Genomic DNA, 26947 nt, shown 5'->3' with positions numbered 1-26947 from the left:
TATCAACTGTTCAAGATGTGGAATACTGCTTAAATCTTTGTTAGTAAAAACCGAAGGAAAAGCAAAATTTAACATTCCATTCATTACGTACCATCCCTTCTGTTTCATCATTCAAGGGTCTTTCCTCCATTCTCAAATTTTGTTTACCAAATCTTTATTGTTAGTGTTTACATTTTCAGCCAACCTTTTCTCATACATCCTTTTTGATGTCCTAATTTCCAGTTTCATTAAGTGTCTTGATATTTTATAATTTTATGTCTCCTGTCATACTAATCAATTTAAATTTCTTATTGTCTCTCACTTATCATCAATAAAACTGAACAAAAACAATTCAAAACACTAATGGTAAGCATAATAAAGTGTTGGAATGTGTATTTAATTTTTTAGTCATACATTAAAACAGTATCCATGTTACAGAATAATGAAGTATATCACGTAATAACGATATCAGCCACAGTGTTGTTCCTGACGTGGCATACTCTATTGAATGTATATGTAAACCACAAGTGTTGTTCCTAATGTAACATATCACATCGACTGCATATGTCAGCTACAGTGTTGTTCACAACGTGACATACTCTATTGAATGTATATGTAAACCACAAGTGTTGTTCCTAATGTAACATATCACATCGACTACAGATGTCAGCCACAGTGTTGTTCCTAATGTGACATATCATACCAAATGTAGATGTCAGCTACAGTGTAGTTCTTGATGAAACATACTATATCGACTGTAGATGTCAGCCACGGTGTTGTTCCTAATGTGACATACCATACCAATTGCAGACATCAGCCACAGTGTTGTTCCCAATGTGACATGCAATACCAACTGTAGATGTCAGCCACAGTGTTGTTCCCAATGTGACATGCAATACCAACTGTAGATGTCAGCCACAGTGTTGTTCCCAATGTGACATGCTATACCAACTGTAGGTGTCAGCCACAGTGTTGCTCCTGATGTGACATACTATACAGGCTTACAACACTAAAATTCGAAATTTGACACTTGTGATAGAACACAGATTACCCATTGTGTAATTGTGCGCTTATCAACAACCGAACCATTTGAAAAGTGTCGTTAAATCACTGTTACTGACCGAAAAGCTAAAAATATAAATAAGTATTTCATTAAGCTACAACTACATTTCGAAACGCCATAAAACCGCTAAATCTCTTATTAAGTCACTGTTACCATTTGAAGCGCTATAAAAACATTAACTTTGTTGTTAGGTCACAGCTAACTTTCAAAGCGTCACGTCAAGTTAAGATTGAACTATGATATGCCGACATTCGATAAAGAGAAAGAGGTAACATAAACCAGTTCTCTTCAGACTATTACATCTACGTTAAACGGTTTATTAAAACCAGTTTGCTACATTACTCTCACAACAATAGAAAAAAGCACTTTCGGAATATTCTAATTGTTAATTTCGAGTTATACAAGGTTTAGGTTTAAGGTAAGTAGTCAATAAATTCGTACCGCTTACAAGATTCTATATAATACTATCATTCCTTATAAAGATCGTATATATATATATATAGTACCACACAAACTACACAATACAATTAAAATAATTCTGATATTACATGGATGGTTCAGAAGTAAGCCTCCTGTGGCACAGCGGTACGTCTGAGGGCATAAAACACTAGGAACCGGGTGGGCAGAGCCCAGGTAGCTCATTGTGGATTTTGTGCTTAATTTCAAACAAACAAACTTCATGATTAAACAGATCGTCCCTTAAACGTTTTGATCTGCTGCTTAAATATCTGTTATGATTATTGATATTTAATTATAAGGTTGGTTAGAAGATATTTTCTTCTCAGATACAGGACGAAAGTTCTAACTTTTTAAAAAACAACAAGAAGCAGAATGCAAGTTATTTGTTTCAAACAGCATAAAGTGGGAAATTATATCACTCCCCGTTGCTTTAGGGAAGGTTGATTTTCCATTAACAGGGGTGAAGGAAAGAAATAACTATAACTTTCGGAAGTTCGTGGATTAGCTTCAATTTTTGCCAATTATCTCTTTTTTCAGTCTTGCACGTTTTTGTCTTTTAGTGTAATGAATAAATGTTCCGATGATTCATCACATGGTTAATAAATATTCAATTACATTATAATTCATTTATAATGTTGTTACCTCAGCTTGTTGTAGCAACACATTATTATAGGGTTATTGCTAACCACTAATTTAACACTGTGTTATCCTGAAATTCTTCAATGAGTGGGCTCAGCAGATAGTCCGATGTGGCTTTGCTATAAGAAAACAAAACAAAATTCAATGAGTGTTTTCCAGCAAGACATAGGAAGTAAAACTTGGATTAAGTTACTGAAGAATAAATTGACACCTTTGAATGAAACATTTTTTTCTACTTTTACTTTGTATGACGTTTTGGGGAGAAACTCTGTTACATTGGAATAAGGCTTAGAAAAAATCGTTGAAAGGCAAGAAAACACAAAGGTTCTAATTACATGCTTAACTCACCCACTCAGCAGACAGACGTTGTCACCATAGGACCAGTCTTCGGTTTTTTATCTCTGACCACAAATTACTACTGCTGTTAAACAGAAGGTCTATTACTAACATTCAACTACTGTTATATTATGTTAGTAAATAACTAGAAACTCTGTTACTAATTACTGTCACCTTGTGTTACTAAGTAACTGGAAGGTCTCTCACTAACATTTTACTCGTTATTTTGGGTTAGTAAAAGGTCCATCAGTAACACTCATCAACTATCCGCTGGGTAACACGATTCCAATAGTTCTCTAAATTGTATAAGTCTGTCTGTAAAGGTTAAAAATAGTAACCTACAGAATATATTGGCAAGTAAGAGATTTCCATCTTCGTTATAGTTTCTCAAGATACTGAACTCATTTCAAAGTGAAACCTTCATTCTTTTTTCTTAAATTATTGATGAAAACGATCACTTTCCTTTAGCTTTCCATAAGTCTGTTTTATGTAGAACTTCTCTGAGCTACACGTTTCTTCCACACGACGATATCTAAGAAATAGACGAACAATCAGAAAGAAGTGGTTTGGGATTTCATTCTTCTCGTGTAGGACCAACTCTTTCTTATCACATATTATGCTTCTTTCTTCTTGTACTATGTGTTTATATATGTTGAACCTCCAATAAATACTGGATTCTATATGGTCAGTGTTCAGAGATACGAAACACGGTGATTGTTGCCTGGTCAGTCAATAATAAGTTCAAACTCTAGTAGTGTGAATGGTCAAATATTACTTTTGAACATTATACCATTACATCTTGAATAGGGTATTATAGGGGGAATTTTTTCACGATTTTGGATAATTAGGAAACTTAGCAATTCTGCTGTTAGCTGGTCCAACTGAACATTCCAATGCCCCTTGGAACGCCTTTTCTGAAGAGCCAATATGTTAAAATAATTTAGAGTAAAGAAAATATACTTGCAATAAGAACTGAAAATAAAAGACTGCTTCTTTTTCAGGAAAGGTTATTTTTATCATATTTGCTGTTTTAATTGATGTGTTTGGAGCGTCCATGTTGATACAAAAATATTGGTTTGATTGCGGTTTGAGCAATAATTAGTTTCTATTAGACAATTTCTCCCTCTTTGAGTCTTGTAGTTTCACTTGAGAAGAACCACCCCCAACTGTGATTTGGTCCTTTACCACAGTGGAGAATTGGACGCCAGGTGTCGCTTTTTTCTTCGTAACGCCAGTAAAAGTTACCAATAACACAACCAATGGAGAGTAAACCGAACGAGACAACAACCAGACTAAACATTAGGATCTGAAAAGTAGTTTGTTCCTTGGTTTCAATTACGTATGAAGGAATACATAACCACGGGGTTAAGAGGGATAAGATGACAAATCCAATAAAGAAAACCAAAGAACACGATTCTGAAACGACCTGGATACGTCTTCGTCTTTTCTCTAAAGATGGCGATTGTGGGTACAGTATTACCGGACCGACACTGAAAAAAAAATAAAAGCATTTATAAAAAAAATAATAACTAAGATATTAGTAAACAATTAACGTTTAAGCATACTCTCACTCGCTTCAATTGTTACCCTGGTTTGATAATAACCAGTCAAAACTTTATACATCAACACTGTGGATTCCCGAAAGATACTTCTTTGTTGGTGACAAGGTTTCTGTGAGATTCTTTTCAAGATCCGTAATATTACAGACGTAACATATTGTGGTTATTGCGACTGACTGAAGTTAGTCATGTGACATAAGAACCAGGCTTGTTAAACATGCAACATCAGAGCTATATTTATAAAACATGCAACATCAGAGCTAGACTTATTAAGCAAGTAATATCAGAAATAGATTTATTAAGCAAGTAATATCAGAAATAGATTTGTTAAGCATACAACATCAGAATTAGGCATATAAAACATGCAATTTCAGAGCTAGACTTGTTAAGCATGCAACATCAGAACTATAATTCCCTTGCTAACAGTGATGGCTACAAAAGCTAATCTCAATTTGTGGGTTTTGAGAAGCGCAGTTATGGGTTGCCGTGGGCTGGAACAACTTAGCTTGTTTTAATCTATCACGTCATTAACATTGAATGTGGCTTATTAATAGAACTAAGTTGGACTTGAGGTACAAACGGTTGAGAATACCAGCTCTACACCGTACCGAAATAATGTGTTTGGAATTGCAGAGATGTAAAGACACTTATAATGATCATTTAGTTTCGAAAGCAGTCTTAATGTTTATTTAGTTGAAATTTGATGACTATTTGCACTAACCGCCAACTCATGGTCTATTTTAATCGAATAGAGGGATTTTACTGTCACTCTCATAATGCATCCGTGAGAGTGAAGGACTGGTCACGAGCCACGGAACCTTTAATATACAGTCTGGCACTAGGCTTAACTACTAATTATTTACATTTCAGATTCTCAGAGGCTTAATGTTCATTAGAATGACCTGAAACACGAGGGGAGTCACGTGGTCGGTACCATTCCATGACAATGGGTTTTGTCTTATCATAAACCATCATACTTTTAATTAGTTACCTTTTTGTCGCGTATGTATGTGTGTGTGTGTGTATGTATGTATGTATTAAAAGTTGCTTAAGTCATGTTTTCGCGACATTATTTGTTACAGTTTGTTATTGTTTTGCCTCGGTTTAATAGTTCCACTGTACACACTACCATGTGGAGCTGTAACTAACACGTGCAAATAAAAGGGATATAACATTTCTTTGACGCAATTCTACAAAACTAATTATGTTTTGTTTTTCAGTATAATTACTAAATTATTACACGTTGCAAATATATACATATCTAAAACTATATTTACATCTCTGACTTATTCCACGGTACTAAAAACAATACAATTTAAATCAGTACATGTAGTACAGAAGTAAAGTTTCTGGTAAAATTATTTGTCTTCGTGTATAACGACGACCAAATAACCGGGAAAGTACAACATTCGGAAGAGTTCGGCCTTTTCTGTCGGAGCTTCGGGTGGGCAGCTGTTTCCTGTCTTATCAGTATGTAACTGCACTAGAAATTCACAATTTTATTCTTAGCAAAAATATTTACGCAGATTAGATAGTATTATAAATACGAAACTAAGTAATTTAATATTTTAATTAAAAGTAAGTCTGTAAATTGGTCACGAATGAGTATTTTGTATATCAGGCCTATGTTGAACTAGCCCATTGACTGTAACAAAGTTACCGATCTTACAAATTTCAACAGCAATAAGAAAGAAAAGCACCAAAAGCTAGCGTTTTTGTAAATTTAACAATTAAATATAAAGTTGTGTTTTACAAATACATATAAATACATATAAATCTCACACAAGCAGAACAGACCTGGTATATATGAAATTGACGGTAACCCTTTCAAAACATCTTATCTCCGGGCATCCAAACAGTTCATGTGTTATCTATCGGGAACAATAATGTTCAGAAAAGTTGTAACTCTCATGCTGAGGGCATATTCATCTGTTCCTGTTCTAACGTTCAAGTCCACTGCTGTGACAGCGGTAAGTCTAAGAACTTACAACGTGAACACAGCAGATAGTCAGATGTGGCTTTGCTATAAGAAAAAAACAAACATACACACACTATAACTTTCAGTGAGATCTACACCTCTATGGGTGTGGATTTTTCTTATAGCAAAGCCATATTGGGCTATCTGCTGTGTCCACAGAGGGGAACCGAACCCCTGATCACAGTGTTGTAAATGCAAAGTCTTACCGTTCTCCCAGTGGGCGACCTATACCTCTGTAAAAAAAGATAAAAAAACTGCTATCGTTGGTTTCAGAACATCATTTTTGTTTTATGGTGTGTCTCTGTGTGTGTTTATAACTATTTATTAGCTGTTCTTCAAGAATGATTTATTTCAAACTGAATAACCATAGTCCATTTAAACTTTCGTGCAGAGCTACAAAAGGACTACCTGCACATAACTACCCTTAAACTGCAGTAGAGGGATGGCAGCTAATCAACAGCACTCACCGCCAACACTTGAACACCCTTAACTTTAAACTACAATATAGGGATGGCACCTAATCAACAACAGCCACTACCAACTCTTGAGTTACTGTTGTCATATCAAAGAGTAGGATTTGAAGGTAACTCATACAATGTACCTCACACTTCAAGATGCAAGGTATTTGAGGAAACCGGACGGGAACCATGAACCCTCGGATTCACAGTCCAAGCACGCTAATTACTATAAAGACCAGTATCAAAACATATGTACTGGCATGTGCTTAGAATAATTCAGGCAGGTAGTATTTTTTGGCGACTATGATTTTTTTTCTTATGGACCACGTCCTTCAAGACTAAAATTCTGGATATCAATCCACATACACACATCTGGACCGTCTGGACCCATATCACGAATTATGTACAAAAACTATTCTAAGTTTTTATGCAATTATTTAAAGTGTTAAAAGTTAGAACACAGAATCAGAAACACCGGGGAAAAAAAAAGAAAGCCCTGGTCCTCCAAACAACCTTTTGATCTTCACCAGTACTTCTTCCTTTGTTCTTTCATCAGTAACGCCTCAAGCACTATATTCTATTGCACCGTAAAACAGTCAAACAGTAGGTGCATAGAGAGGCCAATGGCTGATTGTTTTCTAGAACATTTTCATACCTTACATCTCGTGCAGTTTCAACAGTTTAACTACAAACACGTGGAAGTATGTCGTCATTTGGGTTCTCTTATATAGTTATTAGATCTTCCAAGTACGAACGCTGGAGTCAGGCTTGTCAACATCGTATTAATTTTAGTTTTCATTACACCATAAAATCCGAACCTACTTTCGATTACTTGATTGTCTTAGTTAGGCCAAGTGAGACAATACCAGAAAGGTTTGGTTTTTCCTTTCATTCCTTTGCAATCGTTCTTCGTACAATAGTGAACTAAACCCATAAAGCCTGTAATTACCAATAAAATTAGGAGTTTAAAACGTATTTTTCTTAATTATTTATGCTGCACCAATGTGCTTGCATGACGAATTACTTTGTTGGACATCGAGCGTCCATGATAACATATATACAAACTATCCATATTGAAATTATCCCCAGTAGTTAATGTTGGCTTTACATAAAAAAACATAATAAGTAATTTTCCATTTTTATGACTAATTCTTTACTCTGGGTAATATAACAAACACACTGAAACGGATAACTCAACAAAATGCAATATATGGATAGAATCGGTCGTGAACAGTATAAAATTGCTAGCTTAAAGAGTTAAATAATACATAATTTTGGCGTCAAATTAGAATCCTACAAGGATATTCACTACTATTTGCCAAAGAAGCTTGAATTTTAAAATAATAGTTGTCATAAACGATTATTTCCAACGTTCAACCGAGTGGTTACGAGAAAAGTTCCGAAAGCTCTCAGGTAACTGAACTTCTCTGGTCCTAGTTCTACTTGTGTCGATTCTTCCACCTTTTGAACATCACAAGTACAAGAAAAATGTCTTAGATCAATATTAATGAGATGCGATACCTTCAAAACATTAGCTTTGGGTTCATACAATTTAAGTCTTAAACAGTATGTCGTTTATCTTGTACGTAAAGAATTGTAGAAACATTACGATTAACAACAGTTTATATTTTACCTTCTCACAGTTGGTATGACTGTAAGCCTATTTAGTTCTTTCCGATACGAATAAATTTTGACTTGTTAGTCAAACAAACAGGGCTTAAATATTAGGCTCGTATCTCTAGAAATTATTATTTTGTTAGTTTGTTTTTGAATTTCGCGCAAAGCTACTCGAGGGCTATCTGCGCTAACCGTCCCTAATTTAACAGTGTAACATTACAGGGAAGGCAGCTAATCAACACCACCCACCGCCACTCTTGGGGTGGGCTACTCTTTTACCAACGAATAGTGGGATTGACCGTCACCTTATAACGCACCCACGGCTGAAAGGGCGAGCATGTTTGGTTCGACCGAGATTCGAACCCGCAACACTCGGATTACAAGTCAAACGCCTTAACACACTTGGCCATGCCGTACCATATTATTTTGTTACATGTCAAAGTAAGAAACTTTAGTTACAAAAAAGCGAGAGATATGCCCCCAAGACCCCCTCGCGTATGATAGTTCGTTGGAATTAACATCCAAGCAGGCATCTGGAAGGCACTACCAATGACGTAATAGTTTTCAAAAATGGCGTATATGCTCTGTTATATTGTGAAAATTACGCTATGATTGCTACCCTTCCTTTAAGAGAATGAAGAATTATTACAGAATTTTAAACACCATTTTTGGAATCTGGTGAGAAATCTATGAAATATAATTATAAAATCATGTCTTGGTCCAAACAAAAATAAAAAAAAATAATGTTTCTGTTTTTATTTTGTTATATGAATGTGGTTAGTTCACATATTATATTAGTCTAAAATTTATAACAAGTGTAATAAAAAATTTAATTCTGCATAGAGAAGTAGGAATAGATATATATATATATATAACATACAGTTACGACAGAAAGTGTTCGTACTCCTGCATCGTGAGTAGGTTTTTCCTCATAACTTAAAAAGTATCACGATTGGGATAATGAAATTACAGTATATTATAAATATTATACTAATACACATTTACATAAATTTTTACCTAAATTGAATGACAAATAAAGTGTTTATAAACAGATAACCAAACATAGGAGGTGCAGAAAGAGTTCGTACGTCTACTTTAATGGTCAGTTGTGTAGCCTTTCAGGTAAATTAGTTGGCGCAATCTCTGCTCATAGCCCTCCATGATCGTTTGACAGAACTCGACTGGTATTTTCTTCCATTCTTCTTTACAGAAGGCCTTCACCTCTTGCAAGTTTTTCGGATGACGCTGATGAACCCTGGTTTTCAACTCATGTCAAACGTTTTCAATTGGGTTGAGATTGGGTGACTGTGATGGCCAGTCCAGAATGCTTATATGGTTCCTATGCAACCAGGATTGCACACATTTCGATGTGTGCTTAGGGTCATTTTCGTACTGGAAGATCCAACGACGCCCAAGCCGCAAGTTCCGAGCATCATTCTTGATATAAGTGCCTAATATATCAACGTAATCTTCTTTTTTCATGATTCCGTTGACGCGGTGAAGGCTGTCTACACCAGAAGAGCTGAAGAAACCCCATAGCATGATCGAACCACCTCCGTATTTAACTGTAGGGACGGTGTTCTTTGAAAGATTTCGTTCCCCCTTCTTATGGAAAATATAGTGAACATCATTGTGGTCGAAAAGCTCGATTTTAGTCTCGTCTGACCAAAGAATACTCTTCCAATAGGCAAAGGGTTTATCTACTTGCTTTCTTGCATACCTCAATCGTGCTTCTAAATGAACAGGCTTTAAATATTTCTACGAGGACGGCATGCTTTGAACCTAGAAGCGCGTAACATGTTCGTAACTGTAGAGGTGCTTACTTCAACCCCACTTTCTTTCCCTTACCAGTTTCTGTAGGTCATTACGTTTAAACGAGGGTTCCTCCTAACTTCTCTGAGAACCCTCCTCTTGGTTCTCTCTGGAATTTTGGTGGGGCGTCCGGAACGAGGGAGGTTAGCAGTTGATCCTGTAAGCTTAAACTTGGCAGTTATGCTTTTAACAGTAGATTTCGGCACATTAAGTTGTGTAGCAATACCGGAAAGAGACACACGAGACTTGTATTTTACAAAAATTCGGTTTTTTATATCACTGGACAGTTGTTTCCTGTTCGCTATGATGACCAAGCAGATAAAGCAGACCAAGCTGGCTAAATTCCAATAATTATGAACCCAGTGTCTAGTTCTGGAATGGTATAATGTAGTTTATTCGCCAAACTAAACAAAATTTTTACGGGAATATCAGTTTTTTTCACACGTTCCGAACTGTACGAACACTTTCTGCACCTCCTATTTTTGGTTATTTGTTTATAAACAGTTTATTTGTCGTTCAATCTATATAAAATATCATGTAGATGTGTGTTAGTATAATATTTATAATATACTTCTATTAGTCTACTCTGATACTTTTTAAGTTATGAGCAAAAAAACAATCGAGACGCAGGGGTACGAACACTTTCTGTTGTAACTGTAGTTAGATATAGTTATATAGAAAGTGTTAGTGCTACAAATAGAATCGAAACAAGAAAGTCAAAACTACAAAACCGAGTTATTTAAAAATTTAAAAGAAAACTTTGGTTGAGACTACGATAACTACAGCGATTTGCAAAAGTGGGACTTTTCTTTTTCTAATTTTACGTAATTAAGTTTTTGTAGTTTTGACTTCCTTATTTCAATACTTTTTGTAACATTCAAACTTTATATATTCACCAGATTGTTTTTTGTTTGTTTGTTTTTGAATTTCGCACAAAGCTACTCGAGGGCTATCTGTGCTAGCCGTCCCTAATTTAGCAGTGTAAGACTAGAGGGAAGGCAGCTAGTCATCACCACCCACCGCCAATTCTTGGGCTACTCTTCTACCAACGAATAGTGGGATTGACCGTAACATTATAACGCCCCCACGGCTGGGAGGGCGAGCATGTTTGGCGCGACTCGGGCGCGAACCCGCGACCCTCAGATTATGAAGCGCACGCCTTAACGCGCTAGGCCATGCCAGGCCATATTCACCAGAGCTAGCTAGGTTACGTATAAATTGATCCCTAACTGTCTTTATAACATTTTTTATTTTTTATTATACAAATCTATTACTTTGTTATATGTTTGTGTGTCAGTAATACATATACCCAATTTGATGTTACTCATCACTACCAACCTTTCATGAATTCTAAAAGTATGCCCAAAGTAGCGCACGTTTGATTTTAAACACACACACTGGTATCCTTTCGGTACAGGAATTACTGGGACCCCAAACCCTCGTCTGGAAATGTCACTCACATACTTAAATGAAGTTTCATTCAAGTACTAATAAATTGAAATTCATTCCATCCATACACACTTATATAGTGGTTTAGGTTGACTTTACAAGTACAATAAGCTTTAGTTTTGTTCACCCAGTACTGTGAAATAGTCATTGTTAATATTCAGACAATTTAAAAGTGGTTTTAAACAGGCAATTTTTACGGCCACCATTTTGTTTTATAACGATTATTACTATTAAATACTACCGTACTTAGTGATTATACATGAATTATTAAGCTATACTCTGGTACACACGTTTTGTTAGAAGCTTTTCTGATTTCAAAAAGTTGATAAAGATTCATAAAACAGTTGATTTTGTTTATTTCTTGCGTAAATTACAACGGCCTGAAATCATAATAAAATATGTGATCATTTACAAACAGGATTGCGTGTGTGTAAGTGTTACTAAGCTACTAACGCTACCATATAAAAACTAGACACTTATTATACAAGTCTGTAATCGTGAGTATAATTCACAAAGGGGTCTGCATTACTTCAATATTAGGCCTAGCCTGTAGGCTGGATGACAGCTGTTCTGGAAAAATATATATATATATTATTTAGTATTTGCAAAATTTAAGAACTAGTTTTTTAAATTTTTAGATAACGTTCAGTATTTAAACGCCAGGTTATATGATTAGTCAAATCCATATATATTTTAGTAAACAAAAGTCATAATAAAATCAAATAGTTACATATGAAACTTCACTAATAACATTAATTTATGTATCATTACAAATTAAAATTACAAACCAAGATATCGCTTAGAAAACTTCTGCAGGAATAATTGCCTTACCTTGTAACTACACCTGGATTTTCGTTCTTCGCGTCGCTTTTAATTCCATTTTGGATTAATGTCGCAGTTTTTACTGTTTCTCCACAATCAGTATACACCTTGTCACGTTCCTCTACGATCAAGTTTGGGTCAGAACTTTGTTGAAAATTGGAGTCTTTTACAGACATCATTGTTACGTGAACGTCATCCAGCGAGCTTTGCTCTCGTTTGCGACTTTCTTCTCGGGAACTGGCGTCTTTAAAATGGTTTGACGTTAGGCTTGATGATGTTGCGCTAAACGCGACACCGTTTTCTCTTCGCTGGCGGTGTAAACTGGCACTTTCTTTCTTACTTATTTCAGCCACTTCCTGGTCAGTAAAGAAAGAGGTGCTATTTATGTCACTATAACGTTTCTCTAACCGAACCTGTGGATTCATAACGTCCACTGCTTCTTCGTCTTTATTAAAACTAACCGTCCAACATAGATGATTTTCTAGACTTAACATGTTCCTACTATGAACATTTTCAGCGTCACACTGACCACGTGGTGTTTGAGTAGCAGCGTTTTTAAGGGCGCCCGTATTGATCCTAATATTTTTCATCGGTGTGGAATACATTTTTTATCTGAAAATAAGTTTAGTTTATTTTTCTCACATTAATCAATTTGTCTATATCAAAATAAACAGTGAAACTAAGTAAACAGCATACCATTTATAAAATTAAATATAAATTATAGTTGAAATTAAAAAAAATTAAATAGATCGGTCGAAAATTAATGATGGATCTTGCATAAAGATTTCATACTCTAAATTTAGCAGCCGAGGTCACGGTTGACCTGTAACGGATCTTCTGTTGTAGTTATTTTAATGTTGATGTGTGTTTTTGGTTAAATATGTATTCGGAAATGTTTGTAACTTATATTGTTAAATGAGTATTGCGAAATACCGCCTGTTCTAGAAATTTGTAGATTTTGAAGCGTAAGTTTTGTTGTCTTAGCTGTGATTTCTAAAAAAATCTCCTCTCAAGATTATAAAAGGTAACCAACGCAACATGCGGGGAGATAGTTTTAATATTGTTTGTTTGTTACAGTCAGGATACTATAAATCTCGGAAGATATAATTGTAATAAATGCTTATTAATAGGAAAACTACAGATATTTGATAAGAATCATTTATAAATTTCAAACATCATGAATCATTTAATTTCAGAGAATTAAGTTCGGACATTATTATTTCTACCAGGGTATTAGATATCTTCCTCGGTAAAAGGTGAGGTTTTAAACTGCGTGAGCCCAACCAAGAATACGAGGGCTGTTCAAAAAATACGCGGACTGACGTCATAAAACAAAATGTACTTTATTTAGAATTACAGGTCTGGGACCCCTTCAAAGTACTCTCCTCCCCAATGCACACACTTATCCCAAAGGTGTTTCCACTTGTTGAAACAGTCCTGGTACGCTTCTTTTGTAATGTCCTCCAGCTCCTTCGTCGCATTTGCCTTAATCTCGGGAATTGTCTCAAATCTTCTTCCTTTCAAGGGTCTTTTGAGTTTGGGGAACAAGAAAAAATCGCAAGGAGCAAGGTCAGGTGAGTAGGGGGGTGGGGAAGAACAGTGATTGAGTGTTTGGCCAAAAATGCACGAGTTCTGAGGCACAAATTTCGCAGCAACGCGGTGCATCTTCAAATTTTCGGTCAAAATCTCGTAACAAGATCCAACTGATATCCCACACTCTTCAGCAAGCTCCCTGACAGTCAGACGTCGATTTGCCCGCACCAGGGTGTTGATTTTGTCGACGTGTAGGTCGTCAGTTGACGTAGAAGGACGTCCAGGACGCTCATAATCTTCAATGGACTATCGACCATCCTTAAAACGTTCATGCCACTTGAAACATGCCGTACGCTTCATTGCAACATCACCGTAAGCCGTGTTAAGCATAGCAAAAGTTTCAGTCGCAGATTTTCCAAGTTTAACACAAAATTTCACAGCAAGTCGTTGCTCCTTCAGGTCATTCATTCTGAAATCCGCCAAACGAAAATATCGCACTTCACTTAAAACCGCGTAGCTAATACACAAATGAAGATATCTGCAATCGAGAAATGGCGTCGTAATCAGCTGATCTGTGCGAACCTAGCGACACCAAGCGGATTCCCCTGGAACCAACTGGAGCCGCGCAATTCAAACAGTCCGCGTATTTTTTGAACAGACCTCGTAGAGCTAGCTAGCTTTCTTGTCATAAGTAGTGTACCTGTGTATCAACGTGGAACTTATTTAATTCGCTCTCTGGGAACCGTCAATAAAAGATTCAGTTCCAGACTAGATAGAAGACTCAGTAATGTTTGTAAGTTTGTAGAACTTTTGTATATAAATCATCATTTGCAATAATTATTCATAATAACCGTTATTATAAATTGTATCGTTGTTTGTATATTAAAATATATTTGTGTTAAGAAAAAAAATTGTGTGTATCAACCTTGTTGACAACTATCATAAGTTTGATAGATACAGACATTTAATTAATTTCTAAGTTTGAATTACAAGTTAACTTGGTTTCAGACTATTTGAAATCGTAATACGTTACATAATAAATCGGAAATTCGTCCAAGATAAATTATAATACGTAACAGACCAAACAAATATTTTCAGCATAAGGTCATCCTGAACATTTTGCATGCTGTCCGAGACCTCTCACCTAATGAACGTATGGATACTTTGTACCTCAATTAACAGTATTATGTATTTGTTTCGACCACAGTTTTGGATACCTGACTTAGAACATACTAATAATGTTGTTGTTGTTATCTTCTCCAAAAGTAATAAAATGAAAAAAAAAAGATCATAACACCAAAGATCATATCAAAGTGTTAAGAGACAGTATGTATTCATGTTATATTTAAATAACTGTCAGGTCAAACGATTTATTTTGAGATTTTTAAACATAATGATTAATTGGTCGGAATTTATAACTAACAGGATTTAATTTTTATGTTTATTTTAAACAAATAAATGAAAACCATAATTCCACCTTGCAATTTTAAAATTGTAACAATAAAACAGCTTACGGTAAAAACCAGGTGCTAACCCTGAATCACGTGGATTTTGATTATTTGTTTGTTTAGCATAAAGCTACACACTTGGCTATTTGTGCTCTGCCCACCGTGGGTATCGAAACATAATTTTTATGTTTAAGCATTCAATGTTACCGTAGAGTCATCGGGTGGGGGACAAACTCGTTAGGGATATGGATAATTATTAAAGGCTGTTTTTCAAGTTGTTATCCCCGAGTGAGTCAACGGTGAATCTATAGATTTACAACAATAAAGTCCAGGGTTCAATACAAAAAGACATATTTCCCGTTGTGTAACTTCGTGCTAAAAATAAACACATAAACCTTTGTAATTTCGTCTCCTTGACTTAAACAACTTATGCGATATCTAACACAATCAGACCATTACCAGTCGGTTCTCCCCCACGGGACCATTCATCACGGACAAATATTATTCGTCTGACAAATCGTAGACTACCAAATCATCAAAATCTTTGTAAATGTTTTTTCATCGCAAACTGAGGTCGTGGCTGATTTTGCTTGTTACTCATTTGGTGTCTTAACTCGTTATATAATTTCCAAAACAAACAGGTAATGATCCTAGTACACTCGTACGTGCTTTGAATAACATGATTCAAGCTGATTTGAAATACACAAAAGTAATTGATTTCTAGTTTCACCTCTTGGGTAAATCGAATAAAAATAATCATTATAAAACAGCGAATAATGGAAAGCAATAAAAATAGTAATAATTCTAAAAATAAATCTGATTATTTTCAATCTGTAGAACAGTGTAGCAAATAATAATAATAAAGGGTAAGGGATTTCTTTTCTTCAAATTTCGCGTAAAGCTATACAATAGTTTTCTGGACATTGATGTGTTTGTTTGTTTGTTATGGGTTACTCTTTTATGAACGAACAGTGGGATTGACCGACACGTTATAACGCCTGATAGGGCGAGCATGTTTGGTGACTCGGGGATTTGAACCCGCGACCCTGAGATTGCGAGTCGAACGTCCTAACCATCTGGCCTCTAACTGTGAACTGATAGACTATATGGAAGACAGCTGTGAAACAGCACCCGTCCCCAAGTAGCACAGCGGTATGTGTGCGGACTTATACTTCTAGAAACCGGGTTACGATACCCTGGTTGGGAGAGCACAGTTAGCCTTTCGCGAAGCATTGTGCTTGGTAACAGCACCCACGACCCTCGGCTAGCTTTGAACTATCTTTAATTGAAAATCACTCACAACCCCAAAGTCGTACAAATCTAAACAGTACTGATGATAAACAGTACGTTGTACACACGGTTTCTGAGTTCCAAGTAAAGCTGCAGCTAAATATAAATGCGTTCAGCTTCTTTGTCTTTGAAACCGATAATCAGCAGCCCTGCATGTTAACCGCTTGATGATACCCAGCACTAAAAAACATAGCATAAATGAAACTAAAATGTAAAGACAAACATCAGAAAGCAACATTTACTCTTACAATTCCATGAAAACTTAGAATTTAGTCGCATCATTAAAATATGTATATATATATATCTCCTTCATACGTCCTAAGGTTTACATGTTTCAACATTTAGAAGTTTTTAACATATGTATTTGTTTCTTTTATAGTATATTTAAGAAATAAACTTGTCACTAGGGGAGACGTTTATTTATAAGTGCGGCAGTGAAAGGATCAGACACATTTCGAAAGGCGACATCTTATCCAAGAATGAAACTACAATAATATCAATAGAAGTCAGAGGGTATGGTTTGTTTTGAATTTCGCGCAAAGCTATACGAGGGATATCTGCGCAAACCGTTCCTAATTTAGCACACCACCAACTCTTGGGCTACTCTTTTAACAACAAATAGTAGGAATGAACGTCACATTATAACGCCCCCGCGGCTGAAAGGGCGAGCATGTTTGGTGTAACGGAGATTCGAACCCGCGATCCTCAGATTACGAGTCGAGTGCCTTAAACACCCGGCGATTTCGGGCCGTAAGAGGGTGTAAGGAATCACATGATATTTTTTATTAAGGAATTAATGAAGCAAAGAATATTAATTAATATCAATTCAATCTAGATAGAAACAGAAGTGTAATATTAGGCTGTTGTTTATTGAAATACGGAAGACAACAATTAGCGCTCAATGGCACAGCGGTATGTGTGCAGGCTCAAACCGCTAAAAACCGGGTTTCGATACCTATGGTGGGCAGAGTACAGATAACCCATTGTGTATCTCTGTGCGTGATTCTTAACAGACAACAGTTAAAGGTGTTTTACAGTAGGTTGAAAGAGCAAAGTTCTTTTTGATTTTCTACTTAGTTGTACATTGAAAACAATTCTGAAAAATGGCAATTCGTACTGAATAACAAAACTTATTTTTTAGATCTGATAATGTTCAGTTCTCAGTTCCTCACGCGACGAGATTTTATTGGCCGATTTGAGTTAGTATGTTTTTATTGTCAATGTGGAGAAAGGATTTTCAGCCAAATATAAGTTGAGCTGTTTGAAAACAACTTTAAAAGTGAAATAAGCTGTACGGTGAAAGTTATGTCAGTAAAATGTGAAAATAAACATTTTTTGTGTGTGTGAAGGACGGAAGTGACCTAGTAGCTAGTGTGCCTAACTGTAGATCCAGAGGCTAGTGGTTCACGTTCGATTGCTGCAAATACATTAATAATCGCACTTCACATTTTTACACAGTGGGTGCGTTATAAGAGTAATGGTTAAATTCACCTGTTTGATTTCGAAAAGCGTGAACAATCCTTGTGTAGCTTTGCAGGAATATCCGAAACTAACCTACAGACAGAGCACAATATCTTCACTATAAAAGCTGTCACCTCGCTCACATTAAACGGAACATTACCTACAGTAAAACTCATACAATCAAGAAAATATGATCAGATGAAACAGAAAACACACCAAGGATCTAAAACAAACCATGTGATAAAGAAGATATAAATATACTGATATCTACAGACGGATTGAAAAGGCCAAGAACACTCAGTGAAAAACATTTTAAACCAAAGTAGTACTAAACATTCAAATAGAATTCCTCTTATTGTTACCTATCAGTTAAAACTCAGAAACGTTTCACGAATTCTGAAAAAAAACAACACACTCCTACATCTTAACAATCATCTTAAATAGATATTTCCTAAAGTTTCCATTATCTCCTTCCAAAAATAGTGTGTGTTCTCTTAAACAAAACCACACGGGGCTATCTGTTGAGTCCACCAAGGGGAATCGAACCCCTGACTTTAGCGTTGTAATTTGTAGACTTACCGCTGTACTAGCGGGAAACTCCTTCCAAAAAAGCAGAACTCTAAAAAATATTCTTGTTCACGCAAAGTAAATCACATCCCACCAAAAATGGTTGTCATCCATGCAATAAAGCTCGTTCTCAAACCTGGAAGTTCTTAAAACTACTGATTTTCTGACAAGCAAAATCAAAGTAACTTTAAAATATCCAAATAAATCACTTGTAGAACACAAAGCACCACTTATCTCAAACAGTATAGAAAGATGCAATCCCCAGTATGTAGAACATACACAAACAATTCTTAGAGAACATTTCAACAACGATAAATCTTCTGTTAATACCGAAAAAAGTGCATGGAAAAATATACTAAACAGTTCCTGGAAAACAAGATGACCTTCGTGACGTCACTCAACTTCATATACATGTCACTCATTCAGTTTTACTGACACTTCTAGTTTGCCTTTGAAGAAGAATTCATCTTGGGAAATCATTCGGTATTTTATCATTTTATATCAAAACTAACCTAATTTGTATCTTTGTTGTGATTGGTTGGAGATAAGTTAAAATACGATACACAGCTACCTTGTTTATATCATAAGTTGAAACAATTAAATAATCTTAAATGGAAAATAGTTCATTATTAGCTTTGATAATATAATTCACTTATATACTTTACGTAAGTTTAGTAATTATGTACAGAAGGTTAGGCCTTTTCTTTAGTCTTCCGAAATATTTTTATGTGATTAGATGAACCTTATATATGACATTTTGTGTGTGTGTGTATCTATATATATATATATATATAATGAAAAAATTAAAAAAAGAGATTGTTTTTGTTGTTATTTTTCAGGAGCATAAACCACTGGGGAAAGGAAAGAAGTACCGAGGTATAATTTAAACATTACGTAAATGAATTACATGTCTAGAAACGTATCAACATCGGCAGTTAAATAATTTATATAAATAAATTAAGGAGAAACACTTTTCCTTACGAGTGCCTAAGTGTGACTAATTTGTATTTAATCTAGGGCGAGGCTTTGTGACTTTTAATAAGCTTTTATATATCATTTGATTACCTTAATAAGCCCTTCAGTTTCTTCTAACGTGCAGAAATTACATTATAAAATAAGATGATTAATGTCATTTTGGCGCTTTTATGACTAGTTGTGACTACTAGTGTCATTTATAGAGGAAATCGATAAACATTTCATTCAGAGCGCAAACATTTTCTCATAACTTCCACACGCTTATAATTTTATGGTTATCGTTGAATAAACAACTCTAAAAATCAATGTCTGTATTAATAATTTCCTGTAACTCTACGATTAGACATTTATTATTTTAAGACATGCATTTGGCCGCCAAAACTCGATACAAACTAAAGCTTGGCAGTGCTAACATTATTGCTGAAAGTTTTGTTCTTTTTTGGTTTGTCTGTTTTTGTCCCCAAAGTACGATTATATCTCGTGTTGCGATTGGTTTCTAGAAAGTTGCCTAGAGGGCTTCACTTTTGACCAAGATAAGACCTATGAAAAAATCCTGTTCTTTCACCAAACCTGAGTGTTAAATTATTATTTTAGTTTTCTTTAGTAAACAAGTTATTAACATTTATAAAATGCGAATTAAGTAACTGCACACCAACCTGTTTGAAACTGGCAAGTTATAATAAAATGTAGATATTGTTATCAGTCATGTGACACTCAGTATGAACAAATAATGTCATACAAAATTTGATTGCTTGTTTGTTTGTTTTATGAATTTCTTGCCCAAGCTACACAAGGGCTATCTGCGCTAGCTGTACTTAACTTAATAGTGTAAGCCTGGAGAAAAGGCAGCTAGTAATCACCATCCACCGCCAACTCTTGGGCGACTCTTTTATCAACGAATAGTGGGATTGACCGTCACATTATAACGACTCCACGGCTAAAAGGGCAAACATGTTTGGTGGTACAGGGATTCGAACTCACGACCCACATATTGTGCGTCGAGCGCCCCTAGCCACCTGGCCGTGCCGGGCCTACAAAATTAGAAAATAGATCAAATTAAAATCAAAATCTAGTAATCATGGAAGTTCCCGAACTGATTCCAGAAAATACATAAGCAATTTGTAAGAATGTAGCTACTGGTGTAGACATCACAGTAGAATCCTAGCACAGGACAGGTAAAAAGTCATAAATAAGGAAATGTCAAGACATTCGATAATAATGTTTAGCAACGCGTCTCTTCATGAGAACTTGATCCAAGGTATGAAAACAAAAGAAGAAATCTACAACGAAAGAAGCAGGAAGTGTAAATGAAAAATATAATATACATGTAATAGAAGATTTATCGACATTTAAAAACATTATAAGACGATAAATATTAAGAGACAAAATATAAATTATTATCAATGGAATATGGTTAGTTTTCATCAGCGAATGTTATGTACGTCAGAAACGAAAATGATCTAAGTATATTGTAATGTAATGTACTTACATTTTAATTTTAATGGTGGTCAATAATTTTAGTAGTTTCGATAATTTGGGTGATTATTTCAATATTAATCACACTTAAAATAAAACTCACGATTTTGCTGGTTTATTAATCTACATATATAGACAAAATGTGTGTGTGTTTGAACCCTAACTCCTTCGAGACTACTGGGCCAATCTTAACCAAAATTTGTATGTAAATGCTATGAACTAAAAGAAATGTTCTAAGAAGGTACAAAGTGAACTTAACCCTACTTCTATTTTGTATCGCCTGTTGGTTAATTACTCCCAATCTATTGAGTTAATCTCAAACAATCTTAGTAGACTGACGTTTTAGACAATGTTGAATATTCTAAAATGATTCAAGTGTGGAAGCTTCTGGACTATTATTCAAACACCTATGATTTTATCATGATTGAGGAGATATAGGATATTCGAGGATAGGATCACCAACAAATATTTATTTCTTTATATATGGAAAGCAAACTGTAAATGATATTTATGGAGAAGCTTTGTTATAATTTTGAGATAAAGTTTATGTTCAAGTTTTTGCTTTGAAATATAAGATTGCTGTTAAACTTACATTGCTTTCGTTAAGTTTAAATGTTCCCCGTCAGTTGACAGATATTCCAATTTGTAGATTATACGAATGCAAGAAGAATGAGAAAGAATATGGAAGAAGTTTAACAGGAATTACGATGTATCAAATTTGATTCACTTGTTTTGGTATCTGCAGAGTGTAGGCTTAAGGATGACGATTAAGGGTTAATATTCATGGTATGTTGCTCATTTTTAAATATGGAAAATAGAAACGTTCAAACAAAACAAGATTTATTTCATCTTACTAATCGAACTGCGATAGTTTGATAAAGAAAATATACTGACTAAAACGATCTTGACTAATTAATCAAAATAATAGTCACCTTTATTTTGCTGTTCTATTATATAATTTTATTCATAACATCTGAAACAAAATACGTGTCACCTACTGGTCAATTTCCAAAGTATTAAGTAACTATATATTAGCACAGCATAAAACTGTTGTTGTGTTGAATATCATATAAAGCTATTTGAGGCCAATCTGCACTAGCCATTCCTAATTTTAAAGTAACAGTCAAGAGGGAAGAAGGAAGGCTAATTAACACCACCTAACTTCAACATTTAGATTACTCTTTAGTAACAAACAGTGGTATTGAACGTTACTTTTAACGACCCATTGCTGAAAGGACGAGCGTGTTCAGTAACAGGATTCGAGCTCGCGATACACAGATCGCGAGTCAAGTGCTCTAACCATCAGACCATGTTAGGTATTCTACAGAAATGTATCGTACAGAATATAAAGCTTTACGTGAGTTTTAAATACATTAACGTGATTGTTTTGCATTACATATATACATAATGATTTTTGTTATAAATAAGAAATGTGCTTTATTTCTGTATATTAGAAAATGCATTCACGCTTCATGAATTTTTTTTTACCTCTCCGAGATGGCGCGCGTGTGCATCGTTCGTGTACGTTTCCTACAAATGTGTTACATCATTAGTTTTGTTAGATCCTCTAACAGTTAGAGTGTTTCCTACAAATGTGTTACACCATTAGCCTTGTTAGATCCCCTAACTTATTATATCTTACATAATAGTCTAGAAATCATCGTTTTTTTCATTATTAATGTCACCATTAAACCCCATTTTATTTCAATTTCCTAGCCTACAAAATAAACTGCATTCTGGACAGAGTTTATTTAAATCTGACTTTTTAAATCAAATGAAACCCGAAAGTTTTTTAAGAATCGTAGGCTGTAGATATTCCTCTTTTAAAAGACTAAAAGTTCGAATCCCTTCTTCAAGATGTATGAAGTATAAATATACATACATACACCATACTACCTTATTGTTGTGTGTAACCTTTGTACCCACAAGGCACTTCATTGTTGTATTTAAACATTGTACTTAACATCGATAATTATAGAACTAGGGGACATAAATGTAGTCCCGGTCACACCAAACGTGCTCGCCCTTTCAGCCGTAGGAGCGTTATAAAGTGACGGTCAATCCCGCTATTCATTGGTAAAAGAGTAGCCCAAGAGTTGGCGGTGGGTGGTGATGACTAGCTGCCTTCCCTCTAGTCTTACACTGCTAAATTAGGGATGGCTAGCGCAGATAGACCTCGTGTACCTTTGCGCGAAATTAAAAAAAAACAAACAAACACACAAATATAGATTTAAACAAAGTAGAAGCGGTCTTCAACTAAGACAATTTTATTTTTTAAATTTTTGTTTGTTTTGGAATTTCGCACAAAGCTACTCGAGGGCTATCTGTGCTAGCCGTCCCTAATTTAGCAGTGTAAGACAAGAGGGAAGGCAGTTAGTCATCACCACCCACTGCCAACTCTTGGGCTACTCTTTTACCAACGAATAGTGGGATTGACCGTCACATTATACACCCCCACGGCTGGGAGGGCGAGCATGTTTAGCGCAACGCGGGCGCGAACCCGCGACCCTCGGATTACGAGTCGCACGCCTTACGCGCTTGGCCATGCCAGGCCATTTTTTAAATAGGATGGTTGGACTACGGAATGGGTTGACTTCAGATGTTGTGGAGGCAGTAGATTTGAGTGAGTTTAAAAGAAAGCTTGATAGATATATATATATGATAAGGGCTCTGCTTTAATTAAATATGTATATATTTTGGCTTAGAGGATGAGACAACCGAGACAGACCAACAGGTCAGGTCCCATATTGTTCTTTAACATTATGCTATGTTATGGTCCTTTTCTTAGTCTCTGACCTATTTGAGCTGATGGCACACTACGAACTTCAGAGCTGCCTGCAGTTTTCTCATTATTTAAAGAATACAGTTTTATTTACGTACTGCAAGATGGTTTCGTATCACGCGCGACTCATTGCCACGGTCCAATTGCATAGCAACTGAGATTTTTCAACTATGAAAGTTTAATATTCAAAACGCCCGATTCCAATCGAACTGTTCCCTAGTGGCTTAACGGTTAGTCTAAAGACTTACAACGCTAAATATCGGATATCGATACCCGTGATGGACACAACACGGATAACGCAAACAAACCAAAAACTAATCCAGTTGACTCACATTCGAGTATACAGCTGTACGTATTATATGACTCATTTGACATTTATTACTTCGTCATAAATTACAAAAAAGTTTAAAACATAACCGATAAGGGTGTCTTGACACTAAGCTACTACAGCTAACTTAAGCTCGCGGATTGTTTTGAATCTTATTATTGGCTAAAAATACTCTTGGCTCCTTAGAGAAACACCCTACATAGAAAAAAGAAAATAAACAAAAAGGCTTATAAAACTGCTGATATTTTTGTTCTTAACTACTTTATTTACCGACGTAACAAATCTTCGATATTCAAGAAATTGAACTTCAGCATAGGAGCCACACACAAAAAACTTGCCTTGTAAAAGTAGTAAGGGTCCCTTAAACTTTACCCTTGTAACTGTGTTGAATCAAATATTCTTCCTATGGAAAAAATATTCATCTTAACAATATAGTGGCCCTTGTAGTAGATCGAATAATCCTGTAAACACTGTGTGTAGGGGGTGGGTGTTGTAAAACAATAAACAATTCGTACTCATAATGGAAAATAAAGGAAATTCAAGGTTTGTAACCTACGAAACCAAAACTTTATCAAGAATATTGAAATGACCTCCTTGCAATGATCGAGTATTGCCACCTTGGGGGAAGTTATATATTAATATTGCTCTGTTTTGTGGTTCATACTACAAACCCTTTGAATTACGAACACACAGCTCGGCCTTATTTGGCACAAATAAGACAACGCAGTAAAAAGTAGAATTTAACGATACAAAAACAATGATTTACAGCTTTGATCATTAACAAACAATTAATCAGGGGAGTGCGAGGCGTTTAGCAACATAACGCCATTGGGGGGGGGGGGTCGTTTTGCAACATAACGCAGACAACAGTTTTCATTTTTTTTTCGCCATATAAAGATCATATGACTTCAGAAACTTATTCAGTTAAAATACTACACGTGTATTAATTTGTTTATAATCATATGACATCAGTTCATGGACAACAATAAACCGTGGATTTATGAAAGCATTCTGAATAAAAATTTTGGACTCTACTGAGAACTGCTGATAATGGAGAATTAACAATGTCGAAATTAACCAATATACATGTATATATAATAAAATTTACCTTTAATTATACAAAAGCGTCCAAGTGGCCGTCCTTAGCACTTGGCAGAGATGAAAATCTAATGTAATCAGTTGGCGAAAGTTGGGGTACCTTTCTCTCTCTCTCTCCCGTCAAATAGTTTTATAAAGTTTCAGCTTTTCAAATTAAATTAAGTTCACAGAAAGAGGAAACATTTAGCCACAACTAACACACATTAACGTCACGCGCACGTTGCTTAACCTTGAGCACCAAGCTAGTTTGGTAAGCAGGTGATCCTGTCACGTCATCGTAAAACCAGTACGAGCCAGAAAACGAAGAAAAGCAACCGTCTTCACAAAGTCACCAGTATTAACAAAATACAAACTGGAGGATCTGAAGCACGCGGATCAGACGTGACTTGGTGATAGTGAATCTGAAGGTTTATTGTTTAAGTCCTGTTATCGCGTATATGCTCTCCGTACTTTGCGGTAGCGGGTGTCCCAGCGAGGTATTGGTCAAAAACTGACCATTCGGTTAGGCAAAAGTGGCCTTAAAGTTAGCATTTGTTTGCCCGTTTAAAATTAGGGACGGCTATGCTGAGAGAGCACCTTTGTCGGATTACGTGACAATTGAGAGAAACGGTCAAAATGATTTCCCTTGTTTCAGAGCATCTAAGCCACCTCTGGTGATGTGCACAACGTATTAATAGCTCAAGTGAACAACAATCTAACACGTGAAAAGGCGGGTTTGGTTTGTTTTGAATTTTGTGCAAAGCTACTCGAGGGCTATCTGCACTACCCTCCCAGCAGTGTAAGACTAGAAGGAAGACAGCTAGTCATCACCACCCACCGCTAACTCTTGGGCTACTCTTTTACTAACGAATAGTGGGATTGACCGTAACATTATAACGCCCCCACGGTTGAAAGGACGAACACGTTTGGTGCGACGGAGATTCGAACCCGCAACCATCGGATTACAAGTCGAGTGTGGAGAGAAAATTCTAAACATTTGAAATATAAAACTCTTTTACCAGATGTTAATATTACTAAAATTATTTTAATATCTGAATTTAAATAATGGGTTAATATTTGATATAAAAGTTTTCTCAGTCTGTAGGACTGCAGGATAAACGTTACCAATATGATTACTTATTACTGGACTATTAATACTAATTGAATCGTTAAAATGTTAAGGAAAATAATTCCAAGTTTGTAAAAGTATCTATAGATGAATGTTCCTTGTAATAAAGATGTAAACTTGCAATACAACTTGAATAACAAGCCCCCTAGCGGTATAAACTCACTGTTTTTTCTAAATATACTTAAGAAAATGGACATAATTACTATATAAGAAAAACTGAATAATTAACATTATTAATAGTAAAAGTTTGATTTTCTACTTTTATAGGTAGATCAATAAATTGATTTATTAACGAATTCATCAGTGTTGACGGATCAGTCACGAATATATATACAAACTATAACAACACACGCACCTGTATTATACATATAGAAATAACAGCATTACACTCACACAACGAGCGAGTCCGTGCCTCTGGAGTTACTAGGTTACCTCTGTACGTGCTTACCTCTCCTCGTGCACACCTCCTGAATACAGACGTAAGTGTGTGTATATATACACATAAGTCTAAATGTTAGTTATAGTTAGATAGAGGATAACAGATAGTTTTAGAATAACTGCTATACTTAGAAATCACTAGAACTTGTGATACGTTAGTGTCGATAAATAGAACCGTTAAAATATAAGTCTCTTATTATAATACTCCAGGAAATGTGCATGCACTCCACTATTCAAATGCGCGTGCGCGTGCACTTCTTTTCAACGTATTA

General features: G+C 35.4%; 1 protein-coding gene across 4 annotated transcripts; it reads right to left on the bottom strand.

Moving 5' to 3' along the window:
- Positions 1–1340: 1340 nt before the first annotated feature.
- On the bottom strand, positions 1341–26857 carry LOC143240996 (uncharacterized). Of its 4 annotated transcripts, XR_013022131.1 has the most exons (4): positions 25140–25340; positions 12181–12783; positions 2489–3966; positions 1341–2259 (listed from the first exon to the last, which is right to left on the bottom strand). XR_013022131.1 is itself a non-coding variant. In XM_076484392.1 (3 exons), exons 2-3 carry the CDS (start codon positions 12774–12776, stop codon positions 3585–3587), a joined length of 978 nt encoding a protein of 325 aa, XP_076340507.1. In that variant the 5' UTR covers positions 12777–12783; positions 26631–26857; the 3' UTR covers positions 1341–3584. The 4 variants fall into 4 exon arrangements, 3 of the variants coding, with proteins under 3 accessions (XP_076340507.1, XP_076340505.1, XP_076340506.1); XM_076484392.1 differs by lacking the exon at positions 25140–25340 and adding an exon at positions 26631–26857 and having other exon boundaries at positions 1341–3966; XM_076484390.1 differs by having other exon boundaries at positions 1341–3966.
- Positions 26858–26947: the final 90 nt, after the last annotated feature.

This window comes from Tachypleus tridentatus, chromosome 13, assembly GCF_004210375.1.
Source record: "Tachypleus tridentatus isolate NWPU-2018 chromosome 13, ASM421037v1, whole genome shotgun sequence".
Taxonomy (NCBI): Eukaryota; Metazoa; Arthropoda; class Merostomata; order Xiphosura; family Limulidae; genus Tachypleus; species Tachypleus tridentatus.
Note: the sequence above shows the minus strand (reverse complement) of the source record. Positions and strands in the feature narration are given on the sequence as shown.

Bases quoted from the DNA above. Each gene is read 5' to 3' on its own strand.
- LOC143240996 (XM_076484392.1), bottom strand. From the start codon at position 12,776: ATGTATTCCACACCGATGAAAAATATTAGGATCAATACGGGCGCCCTT. The intron at 3,967-12,180 runs GTAAGGCAATTA...TTTTTTTTTCAG, and splicing joins AATCCAGGTGTAGTTACAAG to TGTCGGTCCGGTAATACTGT.